Consider the following 21,236-nt stretch of genomic DNA (forward strand, 5'->3'; position numbering starts at 1 on the left):
CTCTACCCGCATCCGAGACGCTCAGCAAGAAGCCTTGAAACCAGAGTTTGTTAAAAACGAATCCCTTGGGGGTATGATTAAGGATTTGGAGCTCAAAGAGAACGACACTCGATATTTTGCTAACCGCATATGGGTCCCTCTCAAGGGAGGATTGCGCGAGCAAGTATTAAACGAAGCTCACAAGACGCGGTATTCCGTACATCCTGGCGCAGACAAGATGTACCAAGATGTTAAAGTGCTGTATTGGTGGCCCAATCTTAAAGGCGCCATCGCGACGTATGTCAGTAAATGCCTGACGTGTTCGAAGGTGAAGGCTGAATACCAGAAACCATCAGGGTTGCTTCAACAGCCAGAAATTCCCATGTGGAAGTGGGAACAAATCTCTATGGACTTCATCACCAAACTGCCAAGGACACCTGGGGGTTATGACACGATCTGGGTTATTGTGGATCGGCTAACTAAGTCAGCGCACTTCCTGCCGATCAAGGAAACCGATAAGATGGAAAAGTTAGCCCGATTGTATATTCGAGAAGTAGTTTCAAAACATGGAGTCCCAGTGTCCATCATTTCTGATAGAGATAGTCGGTTCACCTCAAGATTTTGGAGATCGTTACAAGAGGCTTTAGGTACTCGTCTTGACATGAGTACGGCATATCATCCCCAAACAGATGGACAAAGCGAGCGAACAATCCAGACATTGGAAGATATGTTACGCGCGTGCGCAATCGATTTCGGAGGTAGATGGGATACTCATCTCCCATTGGTTGAATTTTCTTACAACAACAGTTATCACACAAGCCTCAAGGCTGCGCCGTTTGAAGCTTTGTATGGGCGCAAGTGTAGATCCCCACTGTGCTGGGCTGAAGTGGGTGACAAGCAAATGACTGGTCCAGAATTGATCCAAGAAACAACAGACAAGATTTTTCAGATACGGGATCGCCTTAAGACAGCGCGCGACAGACAGAAGAGCTACGCAGATGTGCGAAGGAAACCGTTGGAGTTTCAAGTAGGGGATAGAGTACTTTTGAAAGTCTCTCCATGGAAAGGAGTCCCCCGTTTCGGCAAGCGAGGAAAGTTGAATCCGCGCTACATTGGACCATTTGAGATCCTGGAAAGGATCGGTCCGGTTGCTTATAAACTCCGTTTACCCGCCGAACTCAGTGGAGTTCATGATACGTTTCATGTGTCCAACCTCAAAAAGTGCTTATCTGACGAAACGTTGATTTTGCCGTTGGAAGAGATTCACATCGACAAACAGCTGCACTTCGTAGAAGAACCTATAGCAGTAACCGATTGGAAAGAACAAAACTTACGCAGAAGCAGAATCAGGTTAGTAAAGGTTCAATGGAACTCGAGGCGTGGGCCTGAATTCACTTGGGAAAGAGAAGACCAGATGCGCATGAATTACCCACACCTCTTTCAGAGCATGGCTTCTGCCAGCAACGTCTCCTAAATTTCGGGACGAAATTCGCTTAACAGGGAGAGAATGTGACACCCGGTAAATTCCCAATCCCTTAAACCAAGTAATCAACCTAAATATTAGGTAATTATGTTATATGCGCCCTGCGCGAGCTCGCCATGTTAATCAGCGCGTGCATTTGTTATGTGCGCCCTGCGCGAGCTCGCCATGTTAATCAGCGCGTGCATTTGTTATGTGCGCCCTGCGCGAGCGCGCCATGTTAGTCAGCGCGTGCATTTGTTATGTGCGCCCGGCGCGAGCGCGCCATGTTAATCAACGCGTGCATTTGTTATGTGCGCCCTGCGCGAGCGCGCCATGTTAGTCAGCGCGGGCATATTATGTGCGCCCTGCGCGAGCGCGCCATGTTAAGAACCAGCGTGGGCATATGTTATATGCGCCATGCGCGAATGTTTTGGCTTTATGTTTTCATGTACCTTAACGTTATGTTGTCTAATGGGTTGACCATCCCGCATGATGCTAAGGCGGGTGCATCCTAAATCGTTTATGCGCGTGCGGAAGGGAACTAACCTTCCCGCATGGCGGGAACATTGAGAGCTAGTTTGTCTGAAGCTCCAAGATGGAATTGACTTCAACATAACTGATCACTATGTTGAAATACCAAGACCACCTGGAGAATCTACAAATGAAACTCAATGTCCCTAACTGCGAGAAGGTTACGCACCTACCCGCAGCAAAGAAATGTCCTTCACGCAGAAAGCTATGCGCACAAAGTGATACGCACAGAACACTTAGTCTATTCTCCAGACGTAAGGAGATTACTCCCGCCCAAAAGGAAACAGTAGCGTGTTTCAGAGATTTTCCACTTTTTACTGTACACTGACAAAAGTACCTGAAAAAGCACACTGTAACATGAAAAGTCAACTGTCAGCCACCCTATTCTCACCAACCCCAGACCTGCATGTCCTGACCAAATCAAATCAAAATCTTTTATCCACTACTCCACTTTTAAATAAATAATAATAATTTCCATACCTTATCATCATTACACCTATATATGAAAAGATTACAATCCCCTAAAGCAAGGGATTGTGTTCCCTTGAGTTTGCCTATAAATATGTAACCTAAATTATCACCCAAAACACACTTCAAACTTCTCTCTTAAGAACTGCAACTTGCACTAATCATCTCCCAAGCATCCGTTGTTTTCGTTTCCGATCTTGTTACCAGGTAAGCCAAGAATATAACCTTGAAATCTGCTTTCCAACCCTTATATTCTCCTAATTCTTGATCTTAATATATATACTTCTTGTTATTTAATCGCATTCTAGACCTTCAATTCCGAGGCCAACACCAAGAAAACCCGAATCTCGATTAATCCCTTAACAAGAACCACAAGTGAGTCTCACAGCCCCTATTTTCACTGTTTTCACTGTTTTTAAACTGTTTTCGGGGCGAGGGACACGTACTTAAATAATGTTTTATCATGGTATACTTACAAGCTATGCAAGCGATTATGTGTTTAAATTATATTTCATGATGAGCAATGCGAACGGTTATCTAAGGTTTTCGATGTATGTGCGCTAGAACTCGAGTAAGTGATCACTTTACCATTGGAACTCTAAGGGTAGGGACTGCTGGTTTGATCCACCCACTCGTAGGGGTCGCACCTCTTTGCATGGACGAGTGCCTAGTATGGTCATGGGGCAGTACTATGGGTTTGAGCCCGCTCGTAGGGGTCGCGCCTCTTTGCATGGACGAGCGCCTTGTTTTCCGGCACAACGTCCGCGCGTAACCCGCGGGACGGAATTATTGATTAGCTCGTAGGGGCAGCGCCTCTTTGCATAGACGAGCACGGTTTTTCAGAAATGTCCACGCGTAAACCGCGGGACGGCATTATATTATTTAGCTCGTAGTGGCAGCGCCACTTTGCATGGACGAGCACACTTCCGGTAATGATCGCGCGTAGCCCGCGGAACGACTTTTATCAGAAATATGTGTCAGATCTATGTTTTCATACGGATTATCAAGTATATGTTTAGACATGAAATCAGAAATGTGTTTCAATATGATTTTATCAAGACTATGATGCAATGCGATTTATATAGTTACTAAAACTTGTGAACTCACTCAGTTTATACTGATTCAAATGTTTTTACGTGTCTTTCAGGAGATAACTAGGTAGCGCATGGAGTCACACTTAGAGCACCTCACGCTGAACATCTAAAATTAGCTTTTTGGAAGATTTTAGTTCTATCCCTTCGATGCGCGTAGTTGTTCCCGCCGCGCAAGGGGATAGGGCGTGGAAATCTTCAACAGTTTTATACTTGGATGTTTTTATGTAATTTTTAAACAATGTAATGTATTTGTATTAAACATTTCATGCGCAATGAAAATCTTACTATAAATGTTTGCAACGGCCCGTGCTTAATTATCAATCCCCACTCGCGCGCGCCCGGCTGTTTCCGCCGCTCAGGGCCGGGTGTGACAATGTGAGCCGATACGGGCGGTAATCCATGTAGGACCGACACGCGTACGCCCGTTAGGAACGTGCGGGCGTAAGTACGGGTACACTACCCTTTGGGTTCGTGTTGGCGGCAGGAGGTACGTACACGAATGTGCATGTATATGTTGAACGGTCAGGTGAACCCGCAAGCGGATTTGTATGTGAGTGTGTATGTTCGTTAACAAACGCTTTCTGATGTTAATACCAAAAATATGTTTGTACGAACAGACTGGGAAGGCGTGTACAATAATTGTGACCACAAAAACAGATACATACACATGCTCACAGACACGTTATATGATAATAAATTGATATGCGAATGTACTGTAGTTTGGGCGCGGACGTATGCGCCCAACCGAAGCACAACGACTGTAAAGGTTATGCGTGTAAGCAGATTGGCCGACCCCCAGGATGTGCCTTCACGTGAAATGGTAGTTGTTGGTTATGTTGAAACTAACCTTGGTAAGTAAGCTTATAACATGTTTTGTATATTTAGTTAGTGAAAGGCTTTTGTAAACAGTCCTTTGTGAAGGATGTGAGTTCATCACAGCAAAAACCAAATATGATTGTTTTAACACAGCAAAAACCATAAGGTAAAACATGTATTGTACATAAACAAAAAAAACAAATAATCACAAGTTACACAAGTATATGAAACTTTAAGGGTTATTAAAGTCAGACCTCTAGTATAACATGTTTTGTACATGTAGTCATATAATACAAGTATATAAAAAGGAAAATTAATGTTTATTGAACATGTAATGTTGTAGCAGTAGATGGTAAGTTCTTGGAAATAAACAAAAAATATAAAAAACGAAAAACAAGAAAAAAGGTCTTATTGAGTATTGTAGTCGGTATCGCTGGTATCATCCGAATCTTCAGAAGAATCCGTTTCAGATGTGTCAACGGCCTCATCGGTTTCAGCATATTCCGCCGGTTGGTAACCGGTTGTTGCCATTTTGTATTTTCTCCTTTGTTGCCTTTCCTTTCGGCGTTGTTCCCTTTCTTTTCGCCTGCGTTACTTCTCTTCCATAACTTTCTTATGGTTACGCGAGTCATGACCACGAACCCGTTTGTTACATTTTGCACAAAAACGTTTTGGTTTTTTGCTTGTCTTCTTAGCCTTCTCGCCTGGACCAATCTTGCGCTTGCGAGATCCTGAACCCTTATTTTTAATCCCTGTTGGTGGCTTTGTTGTGAATTGCTCAAGTAGCTTGTAGCCAATCAAATCTTGTATTATGGCGGAGTTGGTATTATAGGAAGGTTCTATAGGAATTTTTTCCCATATTTTTTCCTTAATCTGATGCATATGATCGACCAACGATTGGAGAAGTTCTATGTTTCCTCGTGCACGGTCGGCACACTGATTGGTCAAAGACAAAAACTATTGCCTTAGTTTAAATCTTTCATCAAGGGGAACGTCGTATCTGGTTTCAATCTTGAACAGTGATGAGGGTAGGACGTCACTCCTCCATCGAGATGGAATGTATTTGTCAGGGATTTCATCAATTATCTCGATTTGGAGGACGTTGAAGATGTGTCTACACAGGTAGCCGATGCGAGTGAAACTCTTACAGGAACATGAAAATGTGTTGTCATTGGGATTGTGAGTCACCTGCAGTATACGTTCGATCAGGGTGAGTAGTTAGTGACATGACAGTAGGTAAATGAAAAATGTAAGATATTATGTTACATGACAGGAGATGTACCTTAAATTCGCCAACAAACCCGTTGTGTTTGTCTTTGTGATTGATAAAATGAATGTTTAATCCATCTGTGGAGTCAACACGTGTACGCGCACAATGATACAATCCCTTTGTAATCTCTTTCTGAACCTCTTTGAAGATTGTTATAGTGTAGACGTAGGAGGCGTGACGCTCGATTGGCAAACGGGTCTCTAACGGCGGTGTCTTTGTTGTGGTATCATTTTGCAATTCGCGCTGCATGTGTCGTTGAGCATTCAATGCCATTTCAAAGCAGTTCATGAATTGAACAAGATTGTTGCCAGGCTAGAATATACTTTGAATTGTGAGTTGCAACTCTCAGAACGTGAGGTAGTCTTCATCAAACAACACATTGGAATATCTCTAAAGTAAGCCGGAACCCAACTTTCCCTAATAGCAAACATGTCTTTTAACCATTTGTTTTCGCTTAAATTAAATTCGTCAATCAAATCATGCCATCTGGATTCAAACGTCTCGGGCTTGATGAATACATTCCAAACCAGCTTGTTAACACGACATCTAATTTCTTCATTAACCTGAATCTCACCTTTCAGCTATAAAACAAAAAAAAAGTAACTAGTATTGTTGAACGTGCCATAGAGCCAATAAATAACTTAAAATAACCGACGCATACCAAAATAATTAAGAACTGGAATAGAACATTCATGCTGAAAGGCGTATACATACCTTAACAGGTATATTGTTTGTAATGTGCCACATGCACAGTCTATGTGTAGATTCAGTCAAAACAGATGAAACCGCTTGTTTCATTGCTGGATCTTGATCTGTCAACACTAACCTGGGCTGCTTGCCATGAGCTGATAGGAACGCATCTAGTAACCACTTGTATGAGTCAATCGTTTCGGAATGTATTAAGCCGGCACCGAAGGTAACACATTTCTTGTGGTAGTCAACGCCCGTGAAAGGGACAAAAATCATGTCAGGCCTGAATTAAAATAAAGTGTGGTAAAATAGAATTATAATTTGTTTCCGAGAAACATAACGCGATATTTGTTACCTGTCTGTTGAGTATGTTGCATCAAAAGCTTGCACTTCACCAAACATATTGTAGTTGCATCTAGATACGCCGTCAGACCAGAATATAGACCTTAGCACACCGTCAACAGCTTTGAATTGAAAAAAAAAATCCTCCAAATGACTCATGTTGTGCGTAAACCTATCGACAGTCATTTGAGCATTCGCATCAGCTACACAATACCTGATATTGCGAGCATGGTTCTTAAAATCAGTCTTTGATCCCGTGACCAAACGTTGTCCACCCTTCAAAGATGACTGAACACAGTGAGCAACGACTGGACCAAAACCTGTAGTTTGAAGATTTTGAATAAATTCCTTGTCTGAAAACTGTAACTGTCTTCTCCCACGTGTTAGGTCCATATTGTAATCACTAACAAACCCATGATTGTGAGCCTCTATGAAATCATATATCTCAAAACCAACCGAGTTCGATGGAACTTTAAGTTTGATACACGCGTTGCAACCTGTAACCTTTATATTCGTGTGGGCAACAACATGGTTTCCTGGAACAAAAAACAGTATGGATCTGATTATAATGGCTGTATATAATGTGAAAAATGTTGACCAGCTAGAAAAAGTATATGAAAATAATGAAATTAAGTAGTCAAATAAAAATAAGAAAATATGCAGAGTTTAGAGGAAATAAGATGACTACTTATAACAATTTGACGTGCAACACATTAACCACATCATTATTTACAAAACTTTTTAACTACAAAACAATCTGCTAGCTACCGTTAGTGTACCAATACCACCACAAATGACAATATAGCTACACCATAAACGAAGCTACACATCAGAGGAAAAAGAATATAACTATCATACCTAAAAAATAATAAAGCATCGACAAATGACAGAAATAAACTAACAACGTAAATGGATTAAGACAAACAAAGTAGCCAACAAAACGAAGACTGAAAAAATGCATAACATGCATATGTCTTAAAAAAACAGTCTTTCCATAAACTGAAGACACAAAGACACGAAAATAAAATAAAATTTGCAAAGGGTGTTGGTGCTTCCGACTATAAAAACGTAACTCCTGATTCATTGAATGACAAACCTTTAGTTAATTACAAAGGTGCATTTAATAATGTAAAAAAAATATACAATAACAGACAAACAGGACAGCAAACATAAGATTGTATATGTTTAAATTAAAAAAGATATGGCAACATCCAAAGAAACATTAAAATGCAAAGCTACACAGGTGAAAAACTTACACGAATATTTGTCCGAATGTGTGCATACAAATGTATGAACATACATAAACAGGTGGCGCATACGCACACATATTAGTTATGCATGAACCTACACACACAGGTGACGAAGCTACACGGAGACAAACACATACGAATATTTGTCCAGATCCGTTAATAAAAAGGTATGAACATACACACACACATGATGAACACACCCGCATATCAGTTATTTACGAACATACATACACATTTGACAACGCCACACAAATGTCAAACGTACACGCATATTTGTCATGATCATTACAATTTCTGAGTAAAGTTTAAACTTGAAAAAGATGATAAATTAACTTACCGTCATACTCGTTAGTCGGTTTACTGCTTGGATGAACATTACGTGTAGTTGACTCATTACCCATTGCACCTGTTTAGATATACAATTTGAGAAAACCAACTCAATTTAAAAACCAAATTAAGATGAATAATTGTACCAGGATATTGGTTATGTGATTTGTGAAATGACGTGGTGAGCAATGAAACAATTGATTAGAATAAGTTAAGGAAAATAAACAGTTTTACAATCATAAATGGACATTTATGGCTGAATATTAAGTAAGACATCTACAGGTTAATGAAATTGATCTTTCAAAATAAAATCAAATAACCAACACATGTAGGGATACATAAAAAAATGAAGAAAATCAACATCCAAAAATAAATACATCTAACAATAAACGTTAAGCAATTGAGAATCATATATCAAACAATTAGTTGATTTTATAGTAAATTGTCTTGTAGTATGATAACCTGGTATTAATTTAGCAAACCCTAATAAATAAATATGATCATACGGGAAAAAATTGGGGGGGGGGGGTGGAAGGGGGGAATCGAAATTGATATAAACCTGGAATTGCTAATGTCGACTTCCCGAATCATTGTGATTTGAATGTACCCGTATCTGGAGCATAATAATATTACGCATGACATTAGCTGGGTGATTATTAAAAACGAAATATAAATCAAAATCATGACTGAAAATTGCTTAGATTAGGATGCTATTTCTTTGGGATTCTGAAATCAAATGTTGAATTTGAAAGATGGGGAAGATGGATGTGATCGTTATTGATGAACAGATGGTGAAACGGTTGCAAGATAATAGGATTTACCAATTCTATTAACAAAATAAAATGACGATTCAACCCTTATAATTATTTAAAAGAAAATATTAAAAGAAAAAATATGATTGGATGATATTACTTCTCGCACTTCTCGCTATAAAAAAACTTCTAAAAAGAACCAATACCTATATATATATATATATAATTACAAGAAAAATGCAACTAAACATTTTGTCAATTTGTTTAAAATATCTAAGTACTAATGTCTTCTCCGAGTGTCATCCTCTAATAATGGTACCTATAGCATGTATATATAAAATAAAGTCAACTAATTGAATAGTTGGTGAGTTCACATAAGTTTTTGAGATATATATATATATACATATATATATATATAGGTAATAATATAAAACCATACAATTCCATTAACTAGTATAAATCGCGCAAGTAAGGTCCTTTCCGGTTCGTCTTGTTTTTGCTCTTTTTTCACCCTCTTTTCATCGGAATTAAAGCCTGAAACCTAAGACATAAAACCATGTTAGTAGTATACAAATCTTACGAGAACCCGAACATAAACTAATAAAATATTAAATAAATGTACACGGGATTAATGTATTTTAAGCGTTATATCAAATATCCCCACATTTAACCTTTTCTCGTCCCTGAAAAAGTCTCAATGCAACGGGATCAGAATCGGAGAAATACAGTCTTAAAAACATATAGGTTATCTTAAAATTTAGATAAACGTAAAAACCACGATTGCCGATATTGTTGTCCACTTAAACCCAGCCACCAGCCTATCAAGCCCCCATGCACATTAAGCATTTAAGTTCATGTGATATCAAAAACCTCTGGGTCTCACACCTTTGGAGTTAAGATCCACTTACCCCATCTCAAGCATAGTAAAGACAATTAAAAATAATCGAGTTGAAGCAAACTGGTTCAACATATCACCGTAAGATAACAACCCCTTAATGGTAAGAAGAAAATGCACTTAGATGGAATTATGGATGATAGGTCAAGTGAGGTCGTACGAGCATGCCCTAAATATTATTGGACTTCGTCCTATATATGCCCTAAGAAAATATTTATTGACTTAGAAACTTTTGAGCCCCAATAGTGTATCCTCAGAGTCGCCATCCCCTTGGTAACACGTAAACTCTTAGTCTCGTCTAGTATGTGCACTTTGGCCTCTTTTTCTATTTTTGATAATGCTTCTTTGGCATTTTTCATTACGTTGCTCTTCTCTTTTGCTTTTCTTTTTTTATTTATTTGTTTATTTTTTCTTTATTAATTTTTTTTATTGTTGTGCACTTAGGCATCCTTAACCTAAAAATATATAACTAAAGACTAAAGCTCGTATAAAATTGGACATTTGCGGGCGCCACCACTCTTTATTTATTTTCATAAAACGGAGTTGCGTATTTTAAAGTGCATTCAATTCTCACCACCTTAGGGTAATCAGCTTATTGTAATACTCTCTATACCTTATCGAATTTCAGCTTCACAATCCCCCTAGGATGAGAACCCACAAAATCTAAGATTAATTAGGTTTATTAAGAATATGCAGTGGGAAACCTTTCAAGACTAGTTGGGAGTACCGCACATCCCAAGCTTAGTACGCTTTCTTTTATATTATCTCATGTTATTAGTAGTTTGAAAAACCGATTCCCGATAAATATCCTCATCTCCCATTTATGTGCAAAAAGAGAAAAAATCAAGGGACATTTTTCAAAACTTTATTATTTTTTTTCATAGATAAAGATGACAAAAAAAGTTAAAGACATGTGTTCCTATCCCCACACTTAAAATTTGCATTGTCTTCAATGCAGGGACGGAAACACGACTCAAAAATTTTAAAAACAAAACCTAAAAATACAAAAATAAATAAGAATAAAACAAAGCTAAAAAATTAAAAACTAAAAAATATAAAAACAAAGTAAAAAGGAAAAGACTTAGCTGGTAGTATGCGAGTGAAGTATGACGCTAAAGTCTTCTTCCATAAATGCCCTCCATCTTCGAACGTGCTCAACAACCCGTAGCTCCTTTCAATCGTACACGAACGGAGGCGGCAACAATACAAACAATATCTAATACTATTCTTATCAACCTCGATAGATATAAATTATTCAAAGTATGGAACCGGACCAACCAATCAAACTAATAAATATGAATGAAAGAGCAAATAAATAATCAGAAAAGTATACGGCTCCTGCTGCTCCATCCCCACACTTGAATGTTGCATTATACTTCAAGGGGATCTCCATACTTCTTCCTTCAAAACTTCAAAACCAAATAAAAACTACAAAAAAACTACGTTAGTGACTCAAGGAAAAATAAAAATAAAATAGAAATAAAAATAGGAAAGAATATACAAACTCTACACTTGAGTATTCACTCAAGAACCTCGTGTGACAATTCAGTGCAACGGATCGAGAGGAGTTTCCTCCATCTCAATTGCTTCCTCCGGTCCTCCAAGATAGTGCTTCAAACGATGACCGTTCACCTTCCAAGATGTTCCATTATCCGGGTTCTCCAACTCCACCACTCCATACGGGAAAACTTCTTTCACCAAGTACGGTCCCGACCACTTTGATTTCAACTTTCCTGCAAACAACTTCAAGCGAGAGTTAAATAATAGTACCTTATCGCTTTTCTTGAACTCTTTGCCGCCTTTCAACCGCCGATCATCTAAAGCTTTCATCTTTTCTTTGATGTTCAACGATAGGGAATATGCTGCATCCCGAAGCTCCTCCAACTCGTGAATCTGAAAGTACCTTTTCCTTACGGCCTCGATAAGATCGACATTCACCGTCTTCAATGCCCAATAAGCACGATGCTCGAACTCAACCGGAAGACGACAAGACTTACCGTAAACAAGCATAAATGGTGTAGTACCCAACGGAGTCTTGTACGCGGTCCGAAATGCCCACAATGCATCATCTAACTTCTCCGACCAATCCTTCCGACTTGCCCCAACCGTCTTTTCCAAAATCCTCTTCACCCCTCGATTTGCATTCTTGACTTGACCATTCGTTTAAGGGTGATAGGCAGTAGAGATACGATGAGTAACCTCATAGCGAGCTAATGCCTTTTCCATGACGATATTGAAAAAATGAGTTCCCCGATCACTGATGATAGCTCTCGGAATACCGAAACGAGTAAGTAACTTCTTAAGAAACCTCACAACAACTTGTGCAACATTCGTTGCTAATGCTTGGGCTTCCACCCACTTCGACACATAATCAATAGCCACCAAAATATACTTATTGCCATTTGATGTAGGAAACGGTCCCATGAAGTCGATGCCCCAAACATCGAAGATTTCATGAATTTGTATGGGGTTTTGAGGCATCTCATTCTTGGAAGAAATATTACCTGTTCTTTGGCACGCATCACAAAGCTTCACAAACTCTTCAGCATCTTTAACAATTGTCAGCCAATAGAACCCACTATCAAGCACCTTTTGCGGTAGCATGCGCGCCATGATGACCTCCAGTCAACCCTTCATGAACATGCTTGAGGATATCCCATCCTTCCTCTTTCGTCACACATATCCTCAGAATCCGATCACCACCAATCTTAAACAGGAATGGGTCATCCCACACATACCTATTCACATCTCGGAAGAACTTCCTCTTTTGTTGCGTAGTCATACCCTCCAAAACAAAACCATTAGCCAAATAATTAGCAAAATCAGAGAACCATGGCAAACCTTGCTTCTCAGCCGCAACAAAGTCGATCGACTCATGAGGGAATGTATCACCGATCTCTTCTTCACGCAACTCTTCTCTCCTTGGGTCCTCTAGACGGGATAAATGATCGGCCGCCATATTTTCCGCACCACTCTTATCTTTAATATCGATGTCAAACTCGAAAAGTAGAAGAATCCACCGTATAAGACGAGGCTTTGCGTCTTTCTTCTGAAAGAGAAAACGCAAAGCTGCATGATCGGTAAAAACGGTGGTCTTCGAAAGCACGAGATACGAGCGAAACTTGTCAAATGCGAAAACAACGGCTAAAAGCTCTTTCTCGGTGGTGGTGTAGTTCTCTTAGGCATCATTTAACGTCTTGCTAGCATAATAGATGGCGTAAAAATGTTTATCTCGCCTTTGCCCCAAAATCGCTCCAACCGCATAATCACTAGCATCACACATGAGCTCGAACGGCAAACTCCAATCGTGAGAAAAAAGAATGGGAGCACTCACGAGCTTCTCTTTCAAATACGTGAACGCCTTCACACACTCATCATCAAATACCAACGGCACATCTTTCTCAAGGAGTCGGGTCATCGAACGGGTGATTTTGGAGAAATCTTTGATAAATCGCCGATAGAATCCCGCATGACCCAAGAAACTCCTAATCGCCTTCACATTCGTCGAAGGCGGAAGTCTACTTATAGTATCAATCTTTGCAAGATCCACCTCAATACCATCTCTCGAGATCTTATGTCCCAACACGATCCCTTTCGTCACCATAAAATGCATTTTTCCCAATTCAGGATACACCTCTTCAACATCTTCCCAAGATTAGCCAAACACTGATCGAATGAATTACCATAAACCGAAAAATCGTCCATAAACACCTCCATGGACGTCTCTATCATATCTTGAAATATGGCCACCATACAACGCTGAAAGGTGGTCGGAGCGTTACATAGTCCAAACGGCATGCGACGGTATGCAAACGTGCCATACGGACATGTAAAAGTTGTTTTCTCTTGGTCTTCCGGTGCAATGGGAATTTGAAAATAACCCAAAAACTCGTCAAGAAAACAATAAAACTGCTGACCTGCCAAACACTCCAACATCTGATCAATAAACGGCAACGGGAAGTGGTCCTTCCGGGTGGCATCATTTAACCTCCGGTAACCAATACACACACGCCAACCGGTAACCGTACGCGAAGGGATAAGCTCATTCTTCTCATTCATCAGAACAGTCATACCTCCCTTCTTCGGAACAACTTGGGTCGGGCTCACCCATGGAGAGTCGGAAATCGGGTAAATCATCCCGGCATCCATCAACTTCAATACTTCCTTCTTCACCACTTCTTACATATTCGGATTGAGGCGTCTTTGTGGTTGCACCACCGGTTTGTACTCATCCTCTATTAGAATCCGGTGCGTGCAATAAGCGGGACTAATACCTTGAATATCGGACAATCTCCATGCAATCGCCCCCTTATGTAGTTTCAACACGTCTATCAACTTTGACTTTTGTTCTTCCGTCAGCTTGGATGACACAATAACGGGCAAGTTAGAGCCCCCATCAAGATACGCATACTCCAAATGTGACGGGAGTACTTTCAACTCCAACGTAGCGGGTTTCTCCTAAGAACCTGCCTGACTCTCACAACTAATCTCATTCACCTCAATCATCTCGGGCAAACCCGAAATCTCAGCCAACGCATCACAAACCGAATCGTTCTCACACGAATCATCCTCAACCAAATCATCACAATCAACCAGCCCATTACTTCCCACGAGATCCGAACCACAAATATAATCAAAGCATCTATTAATACCTGCAATAAAAGAGTTAATAAAATAAACCGAATGGCATGGACCACTGAAATCATCTTGATCACTCGGATACTTCATCGACCTAGCGACATCATAAGTAACATTCTCATCACCAACCCGAAGTGTGATCTTCCCATCATACACATCGATAAGTGCCTTCGCAGTACGTTAGAAAGGACGACCAAGAATAATGGGAACCTTCTCGTCGGCCTCCATGTGAAGCACTACAAAATCAACCGGGAACACAAACTTATCCACCTTCACTAGCAAATTCTCAATAATACCTCGCGGATACTTAACCAAACGATCAGCCAACATGCGAGTCGGTGTAAGCTCGCCTAACTCCAACTTCTCATACAAAGAGTACGGCATTAAATTTATACTTGCACCCAAGTCCGCCAATGCATAGCTCATCGCATCACTACCAAACAAAACTGGAATTGTAAACACACCCGGATCTGACAACTTCTCGAGTACGCGGTTCAACACTACCGCCGAACAATCTCCCATAAGGGGAATCGATGACACCTCCCCCAACCTATCTTTCCTCTTCAACAGGTCTTTCAAGAACTTCGTGTACTTCGGCATGTGTTGGAGGGCCTTAATGAACGGGAGGTTAATCTTCAACTGTCGGAACATATCAAGAAAGTGCCCATACTCCCGCGTATATTTCTGGGGTTTTGCGCGAGCGGGATATGGGATACGAGCATGGTCAATCAAAGGTGACGGTCGGACTTCAACCGACTTCTTCACTACTGGCGGTGTAACTGGCGTGTGTTCTGCACTTTATCCGGTACTTCCATCTTGATCTCTTCATCCATCACCTCCTCATCTTCCACTTCAACTTCTCCTCTTCTTACCTCGGGACCCAAAACCCTGCCGCTACAGGTAGTAATCGCGTTTATTTGAGCGGCCGGATTCTGCTGAGTAGAACCTGAAAACTGTCCCGGGAGTCTTTCATTCAATTGTCGGGCAATATCACCAATGGTCCTTTGCATGTCGAGCATAGCTGATTGTTGATTCTTGAAAAGCAAATCATGCTCGGCAAGGGTCTTTTGAGTGGCTTGATCTCTAGTAACCATATGCTGCATTATCTCGTCTAACTTCTTACTCAGATCCGGCACATTATTCGAACTTTGACCATTGGAACCTTCGTTGTTGTACTGTCTCTGATTTCGGTTATAGGAAGCTTGGAAACCAAGTGGCCTACCAGCTGGACACCAATTCCAGTTACCTTGCCCTTGATTCTGGTTCTGATTCTTGTAGCTGTTCCAGTTCTGATTGTTGTTATTGTAAGCATTAGGGAACCTGTTCTGACCAGCCACAAAATCAACATCTTGATTATTCATTAACGGACAATCCAGCGTACCATGACCACCTCTACACATCTCACACTTATCCACCTTAGTCTTTAACTCTTTTATCTCTCGGGTGAGATTCTCCAAAGCAGCAGCCATACCAGTATCCAGATTAACCTGGTGTACACCTCGAGCAGATGAGGGTGTACTGGTGGCGGGATTTGAATTCCCGCCTCATGGCTTCTTCGAGTACTCAGATTGCGCGAAATTTTCAAACATCTCGTTACACTCGGTCACGTTCTTCTTGTCCATCAGATTGCTCCCAGCAACTGTGTCAAACCTTGCTTGAGCTTCATAAGTAAGCCCATTGTAAAACTTCTCAACAAGGGCCCAAGGTGTGAGCCCATGTTGTGAACAACGGGAAAGCAGATTCTGAAAAAGTTCCCAAGCTTGGTAATATGCCTCATCCGGCTCCATGTGGAAGGAGTGGATCTGATCACGAAGGCGAGACGCCTTAGCATGTGGAAAGTACTTCTTGAGGAATGCATTGCGAAGCGCCTCCCATGTGGTGAATGTTCCAGCAGGTTGCGAATCGAGCCAAGTGGCGGCAGTCTCGCCTTAGCAGGTGGAAAGTACTTCTTGAGGAATGCATTGCGAAGCGCCTCCCATGTGGTGAATGTTCCAGCAGGTTGCGAATCGAGCCAAGTGGCGGCACGACCTGAAAGTGTAAACAGGAAAAAGGGAAAGAAGATCGCATCCTAGTTAGCACCTTGCAAATTGAACGTTCTGAACACACAGGTCAGAAGGTTGATGTGTGCCGGTGCATCTTCATCTTTACGGCCATGGAACTGGTGGTGATTGGTGATGTTGTTCATGACATAGGATGGGATCTGCCACGAGTTAAGGTTATCAATGTCGGGAGCGACAATGGGTGAGTGATCTCCATGGAACCCTTCAAAAGCTTGCTGGTACACGGTGCGGTTATTCTCAGCCATTGGAACGGGTCTAGGACTTGGTGGTGGTGAATTTATGGGTGAAGTATCTATGGTGATCGGTTGCTTTTCAGACGATGATGAACTTGCCTCGGACTTCAATGGAGTAGGTCCAAAATAATTCAACGACGGTCCTTGCGAACGAAGATGTGGCATATACCTACCAAACGCAAAAGATCGAGTAAGTAGTTTCTAATAAAACGAAAATAATAAAAACAAACTAGACTTAATTAGACTCCTACGACTAAACAAAAACGTAAAGCAAAACAAGTAGCACGTATGTAGCAAGTAGGTCCAATAAAAGCTAATAACACAATTACCAAGAGTCCCCGGCAACGGCACCAAAAACTTGATGTCCTTTAAGTAGTTTAAAATTTATATACTAAATTAACTAAAAATAAACACTAAGTAATACTCTAGACTCTCTACAACTCGACTAAACGACTAACCGACAAGTGAACCGATCGATTCTAGTAAAGCTAAGTAAGTCCGGATATCGAACCCACGAGACTCTCTAAATTACGTTTATTAGCTAATTAGACTTGTCTACAAACACGACTTATTAATTTATATTTGTTTGGGGGGGGGGTATTTTATTTAAAATACTAATTTAATACTATAATTAAAAACTAATTAAGAAAACAAGTAATTTAGACGAAAACAAAGTTTGTTATGAAAATAAGATGATAATAAGAAAACTACCTAGGCTAGAATCCCCTAAATTTCAGTAATGAATTAACCCGGGAAAATGTTTAGTTATGGAACTTGGATCGTAAAATAGACACTTATAAGAAAACCCGAACAGGACCCCTAACCCTTCTCAAGAGAAACCTATGGATTTCTAACAAGTTTTAACGCACACCATTATTAAAAATCAAGTTTGCTTACGGTCACCCAATTGTTTATAATTTAGTTCCTTTATACGAAATCCTACCTTACAGCGCAGAAATCAAAGGCAATTTACTATACTTAATTGATTTGATAAACAATAATAAATAATCAACCCTAGACGGACTCCTTACGAAGAACTAAATCTAGCAAGATTAAATAGTAAAGACTTATCAATAACCTAGCACTTTACATATTTTAGGTTAGCAGCACACTTAGGTTTATTTGACAATATTATTCCTATGATCTTATCATGACATCAATCATAAAATAATCAATAACACGAAGTAATTGACCTAATAGCAAGCCTATCATATGACAACCAATAATCAAGGAAAACTATGGAATAAAACTCATCAAATAATCCTAAGTATCCATATGCATCAATTAATTATAAATAAATCTTTTACTAAATCATAAAACCCATAACGATAAACAATCCCAAAGTCAAATCAAAACATCAAAATAAGTTCATCATAACCTAAGTAGTTCATGCAATTTAGTCTAGCATCTTAGGTTTAAACAAAACAAGCAAGTAAGAATTCATGGCGTAAAATAAATGAAAACGAAATAAACAAAAGATAAAACTCATGTTCTTCGTCTTCAACGAATTTGCGCAACACCAGCTGATTCTTCGACTCCAAAGCTGCCGGAAAATGCTCTCGGACTCCTCGGAACTCACCAAATTTGTCTGGAAGATTAAGGTATATTTAATGGTGAGTTTAGGGGTCTTTTTATAGGCAACAGGGGTCTAAAAATAAGTTAAGACGGTTAACAGTTGGAACATTCTGGAGATAGGCTGACAAAGAGGCCGCCGCGCGGCGTGGCGGGCCTGACTAACCTGGCCGCGCGACACTCCTGGAGGTGGGGGGGCCTGGCCGGCCTAGCCGGTCCGGTTCTCTCCTGGTTCGGTCCAGTTCGTTTCCTGATGCGTCGGTTCTCCAGTTCGGCTTGTTTTTGCTCTTTTTTCGCCCTCTTTTCACCGGAATTAAAGTCCGAAACCTAAAACATAAAACCATGTTAGTAGTATACAAATCTTACGAGAACCCGAACATAAACTAATAAAATATTAAATAAATTTACATAGGATTAATGTATATTAAGCGTTATATCAGCGTATGATCATACTTATCACTTGAAATTGAAATTGAAATTGAAGCAAGTAGTCAAGTAAACACATAAGTCCATGTTACGAATTGTAGTTTGTCAACGAAATAGTAAACGATTTGAATTTGTAGGATATGCATGCTACCCACAAAATGTAAAAGCGTAAAAAAGGGGGTGTTAGAAACTCAGCTTTGAAATTGATGATAAATGGGAAACGAAAGCCGAAAGTGCTTCAAAGAAATTGAAACGATCAAACCTCACGAACTAGAATAAAAATACAAAGAATAGAAGACTAACTAACGAGATTACAAAGTTAAATAATTTAGTTTTAGGAATTTTCATTATTTTAATATGTTTTATAGGTGTTTTATATTACAATATTGTTTTTAAGCTTTAATTTTAACGGTTTATTATTATTTTAATATTATTTAATTATTAATTTATTATTAATATGCGAATTATAATATTTAAGGACATGGGTTTTATCGATCTAATATTATTCCGAATATGATTATGTTAGCGTATTTGAAGATATTAACGAAATGTAACTACAATATAATAATATTAAACGGATTTTACGAAATTTTAACAGATATGAAAAGTCTGGTTTTTAGATGAAAATGATAAAATTTAATTTATAAATAATTTTATTTAAGAGTTTTATTTAATTTATAACAACTTAATTTTTGTTTTATAATAAAAGAAAAATGATAAAAAAAATGAAAACATAAAAACAAGGTCTAACTCGGGTCTCCATAAGTCCATGACCAAACTCATATGAACAAACCAACTGAGCTAGTAAGTATGTTGTATTAAAAATAGAATATATATATATATATATATATATATATATATATATATATATATATATATAGGGTAAGGATCCTAAGAGAACCATTGGCAAATTGAGAACTTTGAGAACCATTTTGGACAACTAAAAAAACCCTCTAAAAAAATATTTAAAAAATTATAAAACAAACAAAACCGAAAATTTTTAAAAGGTAAAAAAAACCAAAATTCTTATATTTCATTCCGGTTTCATTAAAAAAAACCGAATTTTTTTTTCTTTTTAATTCGTATTATACCTATACAAATATGTATACTTTCATTTAATCTCTAGTTACGTAATATACACATATGTATATTATCATTTACCTTAAATTATACATATGTGTATAGGAAAAAACATGTGTGTACATATTATACATATATGTATAATAATAAAAACTGATTTTTCTTTTCTTTTTAATTTGTATTATACCTATACACATATCTATACTTTCATTTAATCTCTAGTTATGTAATGTACACATATGTACATTATCATTTACCTTAAATTATACATATGTGTAATAGGAAAAAAAACATGTGTGTACATGTATGTATATGTATAATTTAGCTAAACCGTGAATTTTTTTTTTACTTTTTTTTAGAAACCGGGATGATAAATAAGAACTTTGGTTTTTTTACTTTTTTTATTTTTGTGTTTTTTTCGTTTTATGATTTTTTTTTATTTTTGGGTTTTTTTGTGGTCCAAAATGGTTCTCATAGTTCTCAATTCCCAAAAAGTTCTCACATGACCCTAATTATATATATATATATATATATATATATATAAAGAGGTGGGTTCTAGTGAAAAATTCTCTTAAAGAGAAAACTTAAAAACTCCTAAAAACTAGGTAGCCATTCAGTATAAATGGTATTTTAATAAAATAGGTAGCCATTTAGTATAAATAGTTATACCAATTCTTTTATGATTTCCTTATTTATCTCCTTACCTTTTTTATTCATAAATTTATTTAATATGATTTTTTTAACTGAATCTAGATAGCATGATCGTTGATTTTTTTAAATTAAATCTTCATGTGCGCCATTTTGTAACAAACAATTAAAATTATTTTGTTACATATTGTAAAATTTTTTTAACATCTAGTAAAATGCATATATGTAATTCTTTTAATATTGTAGATTGAAAAATAAAATTCTTTAACATCAAGAAAAATGAATATATGTAAATTTTCAGTTGTGTATATTTGTCTATTATAAATATAGGTAGTATGTAGTATCTAACTTTGTTTTATATACGTAACATTGTTTTTTTACATGCTTGTAAGTTAAGTATATACATATGTGTAAATATTCAATACAGCGTGTGAATAAACTACTTACATATGTGTAATTATATTGAATCTTCAATGTTCTATCATTGAGCCAAAATTTAATCGATCAAGACACCACCATATATATAATTGGCTAATAGGAATGAACAAAAGTATTTTGTAAATATGTGTATACGTGATTTTTATTGTAAGAGAAAAAAGAAAGGAAACTGGAAACGTGAAATACTGTTAACATATTTTCAATCAGATCTATGATTGAGAGAAAAATAGAGGTGCCATATTTCTAGGAGATGAGTGAGGAAAAG

The 21,236-nt window shown here is 38.4% G+C and overlaps 1 protein-coding gene across 1 annotated transcript; it reads right to left on the reverse strand.

Annotated features, from left to right (window-relative positions):
* Window positions 1-4,941: 4,941 nt before the first annotated feature.
* On the reverse strand, window positions 4,942-8,303 carry LOC143633358 (protein FAR1-RELATED SEQUENCE 5-like). Its single transcript, XM_077101676.1, has 6 exons — window positions 8,240-8,303; window positions 6,666-7,188; window positions 6,335-6,593; window positions 5,944-6,201; window positions 5,633-5,863; window positions 4,942-5,286 (listed from the first exon to the last, which is right to left on the reverse strand). The coding sequence occupies exons 1-6, from the start codon at window positions 8,301-8,303 to the stop codon at window positions 4,942-4,944; spliced, it is 1,680 nt and encodes a 559-aa protein (XP_076957791.1).
* Window positions 8,304-21,236: the final 12,933 nt, after the last annotated feature.

The sequence above is a fragment of the Bidens hawaiensis genome, unplaced genomic scaffold (genome assembly GCF_021521415.1).
Source record: "Bidens hawaiensis isolate Kalapana, Puna unplaced genomic scaffold, B.hawaiensis_p1.1 tig00006693_1, whole genome shotgun sequence".
In the NCBI taxonomy this organism is placed as follows: Eukaryota; Viridiplantae; Streptophyta; class Magnoliopsida; order Asterales; family Asteraceae; genus Bidens; species Bidens hawaiensis.

Excerpts from the sequence above, each read along its gene's own strand:
- LOC143633358 (XM_077101676.1), bottom strand. The coding sequence starts at position 8,303 with ATGGGTAATGAGTCAACTACACGTAATGTTCATCCAAGCAGTAAACCG. Across the intron at positions 6,202-6,334 it reads CAAACAATATACCTGTTAAG|CTGAAAGGTGAGATTCAGGT; the intron begins GTATGTATACGC and ends TTTGTTTTATAG. Across the intron at positions 5,287-5,632 it reads GGTTTGTTGGCGAATTTAAG|TGTGCCGACCGTGCACGAGG; the intron begins GTACATCTCCTG and ends TTGACCAATCAG.